A 15,290-nucleotide genomic window follows, 5' to 3' on the forward strand; every position below is an offset into this window, starting at 1 on the left:
TGGTATGCCGGCGGCCTACAGGCGGGTGTAGTATGGTATGCCGGCGGCCTACAGGCGGGTGTAGTATGGTATCCCGGCGGCCTACAGGCGGGTGTAGTATGGTATGCCGGCGGCCTACAGGCAGGTGTAGTATGGTATGCCGGCGGCCTACAGGCGGGTGTAGTATGGTATGCCGGCGGCCTACAGGCGGGTGTAGTATGGTATGCCGGCGGCCTACAGGCGGGTGTAGTATGGTATGCCGGCGGCCTACAGGCGGGTGTAGTATGGTATGCCGGCGGCCTACAGGCGGGTGTAGTATGGTATGCCGGCGGCCTACAGGCGGGTGTAGTATGGTATGCCGGCGGCCTACAGGCGGGTGTAGTATGGTATGCCGGCGGCCTACAGGCGGGTGTAGTATGGTATGCCGGCGGCCGGGATCCCCGGCAGCCTACAGGCTACTAATTAGCAAAACTTTCTGCATAAATTCAGACGTTCCCCAACCTGGATGAGATTGGGGGTTTTGTCTGACATATTGGGGGGCATGTCATAAGGATTAGGGTACACTCCTAAATGGTGACGTCTCTTAATCAGGAACCTCCACGTGACCGGGCTCTAGTAGACCACCCACTAGTGATCAGTCTCCCCCACCTGGGGGCCAGCACACATGAGGCCCAGAACCGATGTGGGGAAGAGATTGCGTTGCAGATTGTGGATTTGGCGAAGGAACGGGCGCTTGCGGGAGCGGTGAGTATACTGGAGGCTTTTGCTGTGTGTGTGTGTCTCATGGCTTCCTTGCCACACAGACTGGGTTAGTAGCCTGAATGCTGTCCCCCTGCTAGGCATTGCTATAGCGCAGTGCAGCCAGCAGAGGGCGATGTTAATAGTAAAATAGAAAGCTACAGCTGTTGCAGATTGTGCAGGTCATAAGTAACAATGTTGTAAATTACCAAAGTGAAAATGATGCAACATTCAGAAACAGGACAGGCAGCAGGTGCAGTGCCATGTTATCCACATGTCAGGACAGGACCGTTACTAGGGTGGTGCCGAGTGTGCTGAAACAGGACAGGCTGCAGGTGCAGTACCATGTTATCCACATGTCAGGACAGGACCGTTACTAGGGTGGTGCTGAAACAGGACAGGCAGCAGGTGCAGTGCCATGTTAACCACATGTCAGGGCCGTAACTAGGGTGGTGCCGAGTGTGCTGCAACATTCAGAAACAGGACAGGCAGCAGGTGCAGTGCCATGTTATCCACATGTCCCCGCCATAAATAGGGCGGTACCGAATGTGCTGCAACATTCAGAAACAGGACAGGCAGCAGGTGCAGTGCCATGTTATCCACATGTCAGGGCCATAACTAGGGCGGTGCCGAGTGTTCTGCAACATTCAGAAACGGGACAGGCAGCAGGTGCAGTGCCATCTTATCCACATGTCAGGACAGGACCGTTACTGGGGCAGTGCCGAGTGTGCTGCAACATTCAGAAACAGGAAAGTCAGCAGATGCAGTGCCATGTTATCCACATGTCCGGGCCGTCACTAGGGCAGTACCGAGTGTGCTGCAACATTTAGAAACAGGATGGTCAGCAGGTGCAGTGCCATGTTACCCACATGTCAGGACAGGGCTGTAACTAGGGGGGTGCCGAGTGTGCTGCAACATTCAGAAACAGGACAGGCAGCAGGTGCAATGCCATGTTATCCACATGTCAGGGCCGTCACTAGGGCAGTACCGAGTGTGCTGCAACATTTAGAAACAGGACAAGCAGCAGGTGCAGTGCCATGTTATCCACATGTCAGGACGGGGCTGTAACTAGGTCATTGCCGAGTGTGCTGCAACATTCAGAAACGGGACAAGCAGCAGGTGCAGTGCCATGTTACCCACATGTCATGACAGGGCTGTAACTAGGGGGGTGCCGAGTGTGCTGCAACATAGAGGACAAGCAGCAGGTGCAGTGCCATGTTACCCACATGTCAGGGCCGTCACTAGGGCAGTACCGAGTGTGCTGCAACATTTAGAAACAGGATGGTCAGCAGGTGCAGTGCCATGTTATCCACATGTCAGGACGGGGCTGTAACTAGGTCATTGCCGAGTGTGCTGCAACATTCAGAAACAGGACAAGCAGCAGGTGCAGTGCCATGTTACCCACATGTCAGGACAGGGCTGTAACTAGGGGGGTGCCGAGTGTGCTGCAACATTCAGAAACAGGACAGGCAGCAGGTGCAGTGCCATGTTATCCACATGTCAGGGCCGTCACTAGGGCAGTACCGAGTGTGCTGCAACATTTAGAAACAGGATGGTCAGCAGGTGCAGTGCCATGTTATCCACATGTCAGGGCCGTCACTAGGGCAGTACCGAGTGTGCTGCAACATTTAGAAACAGGATGGTCAGCAGGTGCAGTGCCATGTTATCCACATGTCAGGGCCGTAACTAGGGCGGTGCCGAGTGTGCTGCAACATTCAGAAACAGGACAGGCAGCAGGTGCAGTGCCATGTTATCCACATGTCAGGGCCGTCACTAGGGCAGTACCGAGTGTGCTGCAACATTTAGAAACAGGATGGTCAGCAGGTGCAGTGCCATGTTATCCACATGTCAGGACGGGGCTGTAACTAGGTCATTGCCGAGTGTGCTGCAACATTCAGAAACAGGACAAGCAGCAGGTGCAGTGCCATGTTACCCACATGTCAGGGCTGTAACTAGGGGGGTGCCGAGTGTGCTGCAACATTCAGAAACAGGACAGGCAGCAGGTGCAGTGCCATGTTATCCACATGTCAGGGCCGTCACTAGGGCAGTACCGAGTGTGCTGTAACATTTAGAAACAGGATGGTAAGCAGGTGCAGTGCCATGTTACCCACATGTCAGGGCTGTAACTAGGGGGGTGCCGAGTGTGCTGCAACATTCAGAAACAGGACAGGCAGCAGGTGCAGTGCCATGTTATCCACATGTCAGGGCCGTCACTAGGGCAGTACCGAGTGTGCTGTAACATTTAGAAACAGGATGGTAAGCAGGTGCAGTGCCATGTTATCCACATGTCAGGACGGGGCTGTAACTAGGTCATTGCCGAGTGTGCTGCAACATTCAGAAACAGGACAAGCAGCAGGTGCAGTGCCATGTTACCCACATGTCAGGACAGGGCTGTAACTAGGGGGGTGCCGAGTGTGCTGCAACATAGAGGACAAGCAGCAGGTGCAGTGCCATGTTACCCACATGTCAGGGCCGTCACTAGGGCAGTACCGAGTGTGCTGCAACATTTAGAAACAGGATGGTCAGCAGGTGCAGTGCCATGTTATCCACATGTCAGGACGGGGCTGTAACTAGGTCATTGCCGAGTGTGCTGCAACATTCAGAAACAGGACAAGCAGCAGGTGCAGTGCCATGTTACCCACATGTCAGGGCTGTAACTAGGGGGGTGCCGAGTGTGCTGCAACATTCAGAAACAGGACAGGCAGCAGGTACAGTGCCATGTTATCCACATGTCAGGGCCGTCACTAGGGCAGTACCGAGTGTGCTGTAACATTTAGAAACAGGATGGTAAGCAGGTGCAGTGCCATGTTACCCACATGTCAGGGCCGTCACTAGGGCAGTACCGAGTGTGCTGCAACATTTAGTAACAGGATGGTAAGCAGGTGCAGTGCCATGTTATCCACATGTCAGGATGGGGCTGTAACTAGGTCGTTGCCGAGTGTGCTGCAACATTCAGAAACAGGACAAGCAGCAGGTGCAGTGCCATGTTATCCACATGTCAGGACAGGGCTGTAACTACGGTGGCGCTGAATGTGCTCGGCACCTATGCAGCACATAGTCACTTTGAGTAGAGAATGGACACCCCCACATCCACCATTACCCGGTAATTGCTGGCGTCCGCTGTGATGTATGTAGCGGTGCACAATACAGCAGGCAGCGCAGCAGCTGGATCCTTTCCATCAGCATTGCAAGCAGAGTACAGCAAGTCCGAGGCAGCCCTCAGTCACTCCAATACAAGGGTGCACAGGCCCAGAACGGGTTCAGCCATTTCTAGTGACCTCTCTCAGCACCTGGGGAAAACTGAGAGGCACCTACCACCATGCCAGTCTGTACATACCCCTGTTTATGAAATACAGCCCTGGTACTGCCCGCTGCTTTGCTCTAGTCATCCCCCATAATTGCCCCGATCCTGGCAGCCCAGCAGGTCCCTTCCTCTCCTGCAGCTGTAAGCTAGGGGTCTCTATGTATATATGTGTGTGGATGTTTTATATACACCGGTCTGTACTTGTGGTCCTCTGGTGAGATGCTTGTTCTATACACCTCACAGGTGAATGCCCCCGCCCTCTGCAAGGCTTTCTCCCCACAGACTAAGCCATGGATAAAGCTGGGCGAGGCGCTGGGTGCTCTCCTTCACCACCTATTGCCTAAAGCCAGCGGAGAGATCCAACTGACCACTACAGGTAAGTACATCTGTCCGGGCAGTGTCCGGGGCCACCCACAGACAGAAGTGCATTGTGGAATGTCTGTTTCGTCCCAGGGCACCTCATTTATATAATCTTGTTCCCGCACCAGGAGACGCCCTGAGACATTCGGGTTCATTCCTCTGCTCTGCTGTCGCCATCGGCCTTCTCCAGAACTCCCATGTGAAAGCCAACCTGGTCAACTCCTGCCTGTATGCCAAGGAAGCGGGAATCCAGGTAACATACCGCGGCGTTCCCAGCAACTCGATAAGCTTCATCATTCTATCCAGTGCCCCCACTCTCCAGGGACCTACACAGGGAATGTCAATGGGAAGAGATATAGATGTGGAAGCTACAACCCCCCCACTCCCCCCAACCCCAATTCCCTGAGTACACAGTGTTACCTACTCTTTAGCCATAATATTAGACCTGCACCCTAGATCTGCACCTGTACCCCCTCTAGCGAATAGTCCTGCATGTCTTCTTCCTTCAGCGCCACTTTCCACCCATTCTGTGGCCCAATCACTGAGCTCCCTTTGTTATTTCATCAGGTGACTTCTCAGCACTCTGTAGACTCGGTGGAGACCAGGTTGGAGGTGTCTACAGAGGGGTTAATTCTAGCTGGTGGTCTGAGTGGCAATATACCCTGCCTGATACAGATTGGACCCTCACGTTTCCGAAGTCCAGTGTCACTAAGTGGCACTCTGCTCCTGTGGTCCAGTCAGACAAATGTCCTGAAACTGCTCGGTGAGTAATCATGGGACAATGGTGTCCAACCGGCCGTATTCCTGGTGACCCTAATCTTTCACCATCTCTGTGTTCTCCTGCTCCCCGGCCTTATTCCTAGTGACCCTAATCTTACCCCTCTGTGTTCTCCTGCTCCCCGGCCTTATTCCTAGTGACCCTAAATCTCACTGTGTGAGGTTATGGCAGGATATGTGACGCACTGTGTGAGGTTATGGCAGGATATGTGACGCACTGTGTGAGGTAATGGCAGGATATGTGACGCACTGTGTGAGGTTATGGCAGGATATGTGATGCACTGTGTGAGGTTATGGCAGGATATGTGATGCACTGTGTGAGGTTATGGCAGGATATGTGACGCACTGTGTGAGGTTATGGCAGGATATGTGACGCACTGTGTGTGGTTATGGCAGGATATGTCACGCACTGTGTGAGGTAATGGCAGGATATGTCACGCACTGTGTGAGGTAATGGCAGGATATGTGACGCACTGTGTGTGGTTTTGGCAGGATATGTGACGCACTGTGTGTGGTTATGGCAGGATATGTGACGCACTGTGTGTGGTTATGGCAGGATGTGTGACGCACTGTGTGAGGTTATGGCAGGATATGTGATGCACTGTGTGAGGTTATGGCAGGATATGTGATGCACTGTGAGGTTATGGCAGGATATGTGACGCACTGTGTGTGGTTATGGCAGGATGTGTGACGCACTGTGTGAGGTTATGGCAGGATATGTGATGCACTGTGTGAGGTTATGGCAGGATATGTGATGCACTGTGAGGTTATGGCAGGATATGTGACGCACTGTGTGTGGTTATGGCAGGATGTGTGACGCACTGTGTGAGGTTATGGCAGGATATGTGATGCACTGTGTGAGGTTATGGCAGGATATGTGATGCACTGTGAGGTTATGGCAGGATATGTGACGCACTGTGTGTGGTTATGGCAGGATGTGTGACGCACTGTGTGAGGTTATTGTGATGTTAGTGTATTAGAATGCTTAATATTTGTATTGGAATGCTTAATATTTGTAGACACTCCCTTACTAATATGTGTAATCCTGAATCTTCAGTGGTGGTCCCTGGGACCAGGGGGATGCTGGGAAGTGGGTGGTCCAGTGTGCAGTGTGTCTGGAGTTGGTGATGGAATAAAACAGCACAGCAGTGAACTCGCATGTCTGTGTCCTGATGACTGGATTTACAAACATATGAACAAAACATGGTGTCAGAAGAAGTGACTTGGACTGCTAGTGCTCTCAGAGTGTGAAAGAATCTTGCAGAAGTCTGTAAGGCTGTGATACTCAGTGTCTGCAAAGCCTGCCATGTGCTCCTATCTTCAAACAGTGAGTAACCATGGATAAACTAGCTCCTCCAACCGGCATGCTGATGTCTGGTAACGTGTCTGAAAACTGGAAAAGATTTAAGCAAAGGTTTAATATATATCTTGCTGCATGTGGAGCTGATACAGAGGCTGACAAAACTAAGGCATCCATTTTCCTCCATGTGATAGGAGAGGATGTGCTGGACATTTATAATGGTTTTCAGTTTGATGAGGGGCAGAAAATGGTGCTATCTTCTATAATGCAAAAGTTTGAAGATTACTTTGTGCCAAGGAAAAATGTGACATATGAAAGATAAGTTTTTCACATGTGATCAGAAGTCTGTAGATGGATTTGATCAGTATGTTACAGAGCTGCAATCACTCAGTAAAACCTGTGAGTTTGGTGATTTAAAGGATTCACTGATTAGAGATCGTATTGCCTGTGGAATACCTGATAATGGACTCGGAGAGAGATTGCTGAGAGAGCAAGACCTAACACTAGAAAAGGCAGTGACTATGTGTAGATCTGCAGAAATAACTAGATTTCAAGCCAAAACGTTACACAAGGAAGCCGATGTACATGTAGTGCAGAAAACAGAGCCAAGCAAACCTCCATTCTCAAGAATGAAGCAGTCTAAGCCACAGTCTAATAAAGAAATGTGTAGTAGATGTGGAAATGCTCACAATCCTAATATGTGCCCGGCTTATGGTAAAACCTGCATGAAAAGTGGTAGTCTTAATCACTTTGCCAAATGCTGCAAAATGAAAAGTGAAACAACCAATGTGCATGCTGTTAAACAAACAGAGGAATTCTTTATGGATTGCATTGAACTTTGCAGTGCAGATAAGAAAGAATGGTTTGTCCCTTTAACTGTGAACCAGATTGTCATTTCCTTTAAGCTTGATACTGGCGCGCAGGTGAATTTAATATCGTTTCAAGACTATAAGACTTTTAGAGTAAAACCTAAAATTCATCCAGCCAAAGTGAAAGTTACAGGGTACACTGGGGAGAAAATTCCTGTGAAAGGTACATGCTTAGTGACACTGAAATATAAGGGACAACAGTTTAAAACATCTCTACTGATTGTGGATAAAAATGTGCAACCGATTCTAGGATTAAGTTCCTGTGAGAAACTAAGCTTGCTAAAAGTTTTTATGGTGACATCACAAGTAGAAGATGACTGCAAATCGATGTTTACAGAATACAGAGACTTGTTTGAAGGTCTAGGTTGTTTGCCTGGAGAGCATAAAATAAATATAGACACGCAAGTTTCTTCAGTGATACACCCCTGTAGAAAAGTGCAGTTTGCGCTGAGAGAAAAACTGAAACGAGTTAAATCGCATGGAAGCCTTGGGTGTGATACAGAAAGTGGATGAGCCTACTGAATGGGTAAGCTCCTTAGTAATTGTTGAAAAGAAAAATGGACAACTCAGAATATGTCTAGACCCCAACGATTTAAACAAAGCTATTAAACGAGAACATTTCAAAATACCAACAAGAGATGAAATCATGTTGCAATTTGCAGGAGCAAAATGGTTCAGTAAATTGGACGCATCTTCAGGATTCTGGCAAATGAAGCTAGATGAGGCCAGCTCAAAGCTTTGTACATTTAATACACCAGAAGGTCGATACAGATTTCTTCGACTACCATATGGAATATTGTCTGCTCCAGAAGTATATCATAAAAAGATACACATGATTTTTGAACATATTCCAGGTGTTGAAACAATGATGGATGATATTATTGTCTGGGTATCTACAAAGGAAGAACATGATTCTAGATTGAGACAAGTAATGGAACTTGTCAAGAAAGTGAATCTAAAGCTAAACAAGGACAAATGTGAATTTGGCGTGAATACACTTACCTTTATGGGCGACGTGGTCTCTGATCAAGGTGTAAAACCAGACCCAAGGAAAATATCAGCCATAGTGAACATGGAACGTCCTAACAACAAAGACGACGTCGGAAGATTCCTAGGAATGATTACTTACTTAGGAAAGTTTTATTTCTCAACTCTCTGAATGAACAGCCTCTCTTAGATGGTTGTTGGACAAAGATAACGAGTGGATGTGGTCACATGAACAAGAAGAAAGTTGGCAAAACTTGAAACAGATCATTACAGAGCAACCAGTGCTAAAATTCTTTGATCCTGCGAAAAGAATAAGAATTTCAGCAGATGCTTCGCAATTTGGCCTAGGCTCAATGCTGTTACAAGAACATGAGGATACATGGCAACCAGTAATCTATGCATCAAGAGCACTGACAAGTGCTGAAACAAGGTATGCTCATATAGAAAAAGAACTTCTAGCAATCTCACATATGCATGTGAGCGATTTCATCAGTTTGTGTATGGTCAAACATTTACAGTGGAAACTGACCACAAGCCATTGGTAGCTATCATGACTAAATCATTACATGACTGTCCCATTAGCTTATCAGACTACAGAAATATGATGTACACTTGCTGTACTGTCCCGGCAAATACATGTACATTGCTGATACACTTTCTCGTGCTGTGGACAAAAGTGAAGGTTCCAGAAGTCTGATGGATGAAGAGATAGAAGCCTATGTTAATTTGATCGTAGCTTCTCTACCAGTGTCTCTTGCAAGACCAGAACAGATTAGGAAAGAAACTGAGACAGATGACACAATGAAAGTGTTGAAAGATATCATTCTGAAGGGTTCGCCAGCAGAAAAATATGCGTGCCCGCTGTCTATCCATGATTATTGGATGTACCGCAGTGACCTTACAGTTGTCGATGGTATTATTTACAAAGGCAATAGAAAAACTATGCTGTGCAAGATACATGAATGCCACTTAGGAGAAGAAAAATGTAAGCGGAGAGCGCGTGAAGTTATGTATTGGCCAAGAATGAACCAAGACATAGCACAGACTACAAATACATGTGAATTATGTCTTGCGTATAGACCGAAACAACAAGTCGAGCCACTGAGTCCTCACGCAGTGCCAGAGAGACCGTACCAGAAAGTTGGCGCAGATTTGTTTGATTGTAATGGGAAAACGTACATTGTCGTGACTGATTATTACTCTAACTACCCTGAGGTAAAGACACTACATACAACTACTAGTAAAGCCGTAATCAATTGCATGAAGTCAATCTTTGCAAGGCATGGTGTTCCTATGGAAGTGTTCACTGACAATGGTCCTCAGTTTTCCAGTGCTGAATTTAGACAATTTGCTGATGAGTGGGATTTTGTCCATACTACGTCAAGTCCCCACTATCCACGCCCAAATGGGTTGGTGGAAAGTTCAGTAAAAACTGTAAAGAGTCTCATGGAAAAAAGCTCAAGAAGGTAAAGAAGATTTCTACAAAAGTCTTTTAATCTACCGCAGTACACCTTTACAGAATGGACTTTCTCCTGCACAAATGCTGATGGGAAGGAGGATTAGAGCAAATCTTCCGATACATGATGAACTGCTTAATACACTTAACTCAGCGTTGGTCAGACTGAGTAAGGAACGTTAACAGGCGAAACAGAAACTGGTCCATGACAGGCGAGCAAAAAGCTTATCTGAGCTAAAATCGGGTGACCAAGTCCGTCTCAGAGATCACGAGAAAGGTATTTGGGTGCAGAAAGGTATTGTGCAAGCACAAGTAGCACCAATATCTTATACTATACGTACAGAGCGTGGAACGGAAGTAATCGGGTGGATTTAAGATCTCAACCTAACCATAATGAAGCCAACTTGACTGAAGAATACCCTTCATCTGACATGTATGATGATCCTCATAATGGTGAACAAACCACGATTCTAGAAAGGTCCAACATGGTAGATGAAACACAGACTGTGTATGAAAGACCGAAAAGGGAAATACGCAGACCTGAGAGACTCATTGAAACGTGTTAGATGATGATCTTAATATGATGATGTTAATTGTTGCATTGAAGCGTACAGGGCTTATCTTTAAAGAAAAGAGGATGTGATGTTAGTGTATTAGAATGCTTAATATTTGTAGACACTCCCTTACTAACATGTGTAAACCTGAATCTTCAGTGATGGTCCCTGGGACCAGGGGGATGCTGGGAAGTGGGTGGTCCAGTGTGCAGTGTGCCTGGAGTTGGTGATGGAATAAAACAGCACAGCAGTGAACTCGCATGTCTCTGTGTCCTGATGACTGGATTTACAAACATATGAACAAAACAGTTATGGCAGGATGTGTGACGCACTGTGAGGTTATGGCAGGATATGTGACGCACTGTGTGAGGTTTCGGCAGGATGTGTGACGCACTGTGTGAGGTTATGGCAGGATATGTGAGGCACTGTGTGAGGTTATGGCAGGATACACAAAACTCCAATTGTTAGAAACTTTTGCGCTATATTATAAATTTATATGATATGGCTGACAAAAATAACAGACTCCTATTGAATTAAAAATATTTAATAAAATATGAATAATCACAAATCATAAAACAAGACCGGTCGTAGTAGTTTAAACATCTAAGATGACAAGTATATATACTTTCCAATAAAAGGAGGTGGACTTAAGCATATTCTGTGCACAGAGGTGTAAAAACTAGCTCTATAGCTAAATGACTTAATTTACAAAGTCAAAAAAATAGATCAAGTGTAGCTGCTGGTAGAACCCGTATAATAAATGTTTCCAATAGACAGTCACTTTGTATCAAAGTTCCTTTGAATGTAATAATCCAACATAGGAAGCCCCTGTGGGAGGAGCGAAACGCGTCAGAGGCTGAATTGTTGGACCCCAGCTGGAGTTAGACCCGTAGTACATACCGGCCGCAGCATTCATCTGCTGGTTGTTTATTCTTGAGTGGAGAGGAGCCGCTCACCGGTGCCCGCAAACGGCACGTAGAGGTGGAGACCTGTGGAGCATTCAGACCGAGCAGGACAGGTTGTAGCAGGCGCCAGTGCAGGTGCCGTTTTCCCCGCAGCTAGAAGCCAGTGTGGTGGACGTCGGGATGTACTCCTGCTGATACTACTTGCTCACACCTCACGTGAGATTCCGGTTGAAAACTGCTCTCATTCATTTTACTGACCTATGTGGGATTATTTCATTCAAAGGAACTTTGATACAAAGTGACTGTCTATTGGAAACCTTTATTATACAGGTTCTACCAGCAGCTACACTTGATCTATTCTTTTGACTTTGTAAATTAAGTCATTTAGCTATAGAGCTAGTTTTTACACCTCTGTGCACAGAATATGCTTAAGTCCACCTCCTTTTATTGGAAAGTATATATACTTGTCATCTTAGATGTTTAAACTACTACGACCGGTCTTGTTTTATGATTTGTGATTATTCATATATTATTAAATATTTTTAATTCAATAGGAGTCTGTTATTTTTGTCAGCCATATCATATAAATTTATAATATTGCGCAAAAGTTTCTAACAATTGGAGTTTTGTGGTTAATTGCACTTGGGTGGCCCAGTGCAATTTGATTGACCTGCTAACCCCAGGTCATTAACTTTTTGCAGCTGATTATTATTATATCCAAAAGGGTTTTTTATAGCATTTGATATTAGCGCCTGATAAAAAAGGTTTTTTCTATGGCAGGATACAGTATGTGACGCACTGTGTGAGATTATGACAGGAAGTGTGACGCACTGTGTGAGGTTATGGCGGGATATGTTGCGCACTGTGAGGTTATGGCGGGATAGGTGACGCACTGTATGAGGTTATGGCAGGATGTGTGACGCACTGTGTGAGGTTATGGCAGGATGTGTGACGCACTGTGTGAGGTTATGGCAGGATGTGTGATGCACTGTGTGAGGTTATGGCAGGATATGTGGTGCACTGTGTGAGGTTATGGCAGGATGTGTGGTGCACTGTGTGAGGTTATGGCAGGATGTGTGGTGCACTGTGTGAGGTTATGGCAGGATATGTGGTGCACTGTGTGAGGTTATGGCAGGATATGTGGAGCACTGTGTGTGGTTATGGCGGGATAGGTGACGCACTGTATGAGGTTATGGCAGGATGTGTGACGCACTGTGTGAGGTTATGGCAGGATGTGTGACGCACTGTGTGAGGTTATGGCAGGATGTGTGACGCACTGTGTGAGGTTATGGCAGGATGTGTGACGCACTGTGTGAGGTTATGGCAGGATGTGTGACGCACTGTGTGAGGTTATGGCAGGATGTGTGACGCACTGTGTGAGGTTATGGCAGGATGTGTGACGCACTGTGTGAGGTTATGGCAGGATGTGTGACGCACTGTGTGAGGTTATGGCAGGATGTGTGACGCACTGTGTGAGGTTATGGCAGGATATGTGGTGCACTGTGTGAGGTTATGGCGGGATAGGTGACTCACTGTGTGAGGTTATGGCAGGATATGTGACGCACTGTGTGAGGTTATGGCAGGATATGCGGTGCACTGTGTAAGGTTATGGCGGGATATGTGGTGCACTGTGTAAGGTTATGGCGGGATATGTGATGCACTGTGTAAGGTTATGGCGGGATATGTGGTGCACTGTGTAAGGTTATGGCGGGATATGTGATGCACTGTGTGAGGTTATGGCAGGATGTGTGGTGCACTGTGTGAGGTTATGGCAGGATGTGTGGTGCACTGTGTGAGGTTATGGCAGGATGTGTGGTGCACTGTGTGAGGTTATGGCAGGATGTGTGGTGCACTGTGTGAGGTTATGGCAGGATGTGTGGTGCACTGTGTGAGGTTATGGCAGGATGTGTGGTGCACTGTGTGAGGTTATGGCAGGATATGTGGTGCACTGTGTGAGGTTATGGCGGGATATGTGGTGCACTGTGTGTGGTTATGGCGGGATATGTGGTGCACTGTGTGAGGTTATGGCGGGATATGTGACGCACTGTGTGAGGTTATGGCGGGATATGTGACGCACTGTGTGAGGTTATGGCAGGATATGTGGAGCACTGTGTGAGGTTATGGCAGGATATGTGGAGCACTGTGTGAGGTTATGGCAGGATATGTGGTGCACTGTGTGAGGTTATGGCGGGATAGGTGACGCACTGTGTGAGGTTATGGCGGGATAGGTGACGCACTGTGTGAGGTTATGGCAGGATATGTGGAGCACTGTGTGTGGTTATGGCAGGATATGTGGTGCACTGTGAGGTTATGGCGGGATATGTGACGCACTGTGAGGTTATGGCGGGATAGGTGACGCACTGTGTGAGGTTATGGCGGGATAGGTGACGCACTGTGTGAGGTTATGGCAGGATGTGTGGAGCACTGTGTGAGGCTATGGCAGGATATGTGACGCACTGTGTGAGGTTATGGCAGGATGTGTGATGCACTGTGTGTATTATCATCGCCTACATATACAGTAGTAAATAGATTTCCTGAAATATTCAGTGTGACTTCCAGTAACCTTCTGCTGCTTCTGTTAAATATCTTGTTCAGAAATAAAGTCTCTTTCTGGGCGTTTGAAGCCGGTGAGGTGATTGGTTACATTCCAGCCCAGGGTCACACGTAACTGCAATCATTTCCCCAATCCGTACATTTATACACTGGCAGGATGTGCTCTCGCCCCCTATATCCGCACACAGCAGTTACCCTGTGGTTCCTCTGTGGGCTGGTGTAACAGTGATATCTCCTGTAACCTGTATAGCCTTGGTTTGTGTATACATTCTATATACTGTATCTAGGTTTCACAGAAGCTGCATTCCTGTCTTACCAGCGTCTTCTCTTGTCTTACAGAGGTACTCTCAGCCGCAGGGAGTCACCTGCAAACACTCCATACATCTGGGGGATACACTGTGGCCGGTATCTCTGCTCCCCTGTCTGATGTGTCTCTCCTCGGAGCCTGCGTGCAGCTCACACTCTGACCAGCGGAGGCGCCACATTCCTGTTACTGCTATTAGACTGTTACTAATCACTCCTGTGCATATATTTCACAATAAACGCATGGTTCTAACCATCCATAGTGTGTCTGAGAGTACCGCCTCTTTATACCGCGTATTGGGAGGGATCCCATCATCTGGTGTTCCCGGGAGGGGGTTGCCCCTTATATGGTGTATTGGTGGTTACACCAGATAATGTGTTTGGGGGATAGTGTCAGAATCCTGAAACATACAAATATTATTGAACTTGAGGTGAAAGCATTGGTAAGTTTGTACATGGCAGATATATTTGTCCTTGTACACCGGAGATATATTTGTTCCAGGTTTCTGACCCATATGATTTAAAAACCCAGGAAAACGTCTGTGATTGCAAAACAGACTGGATATGTTTGGGCTTTAGTAAAAGCCGACTAAGGGTTCCTAGGGTTATGGATGGAGAGGGGGCAGGCTCCATCTATTGCCTGCTGAGGGCAGGGTCATTCAGTAAGGATATGCAAGATATAAAATTGATTTTAAATACATAAATCAGCCTTTAAACGTGGAACATAATAAATAAGATTTAACCTCTCATTTGAATTATTTAAACATGTATATTATGAATTAGTAAATATGGTATGACCTGTTCTCCATCCAAACAATGCTGGCCAATAATTGTCACTCTTCTGTAACCCCCCTACCATGTAATGGGTCTGATCCACTTATCTGTACTCTACCCTGGGTTACTCATGTTCCTTAATCACCCAAGTGTACAGAGGCGGATTTCCCATTAGGTGTCACATAGGAATAATATTGTATCTGGTGAGTTTATACGTTACACTAAGTTAGACAGTAACATGTTTGGCTATTCAGTGAGGTTTATATTAATGCACACAGAGCAGTAGGTGCACATACTGTAACCACGCTAGCCATGTATCCGCTTTACCCGTTCTGCAACACTACACAGACTGCACATACACCTTTACTATGTATACTCAAGACAACGTTACATATACGCAACACAGAAATAACCACAAATACATAAGTGTT

General features: G+C 46.9%; 1 protein-coding gene across 1 annotated transcript in view; it reads left to right on the top strand.

Moving 5' to 3' along the window:
* Positions 1-14,343, top strand: part of PHGDH (phosphoglycerate dehydrogenase) — a 55,482-nt gene extending 41,139 nt beyond the window's left edge. The window contains exons 8-12 of the mRNA XM_063935461.1: positions 571-723; positions 4,265-4,397; positions 4,510-4,634; positions 4,949-5,144; positions 14,122-14,343. Coding sequence (XP_063791531.1) covers positions 571-723; positions 4,265-4,397; positions 4,510-4,634; positions 4,949-5,144; positions 14,122-14,249 — 735 coding nt within the window. The 3' untranslated portion in view covers positions 14,250-14,343. The remainder of the gene's footprint in view (positions 1-570; positions 724-4,264; positions 4,398-4,509; positions 4,635-4,948; positions 5,145-14,121) is intronic.
* Positions 14,344-15,290: the final 947 nt, after the last annotated feature.

This window comes from Pseudophryne corroboree, chromosome 7 (assembly GCF_028390025.1).
Source record: "Pseudophryne corroboree isolate aPseCor3 chromosome 7, aPseCor3.hap2, whole genome shotgun sequence".
Lineage (NCBI taxonomy): Eukaryota > Metazoa > Chordata > Amphibia > Anura > Myobatrachidae > Pseudophryne > Pseudophryne corroboree.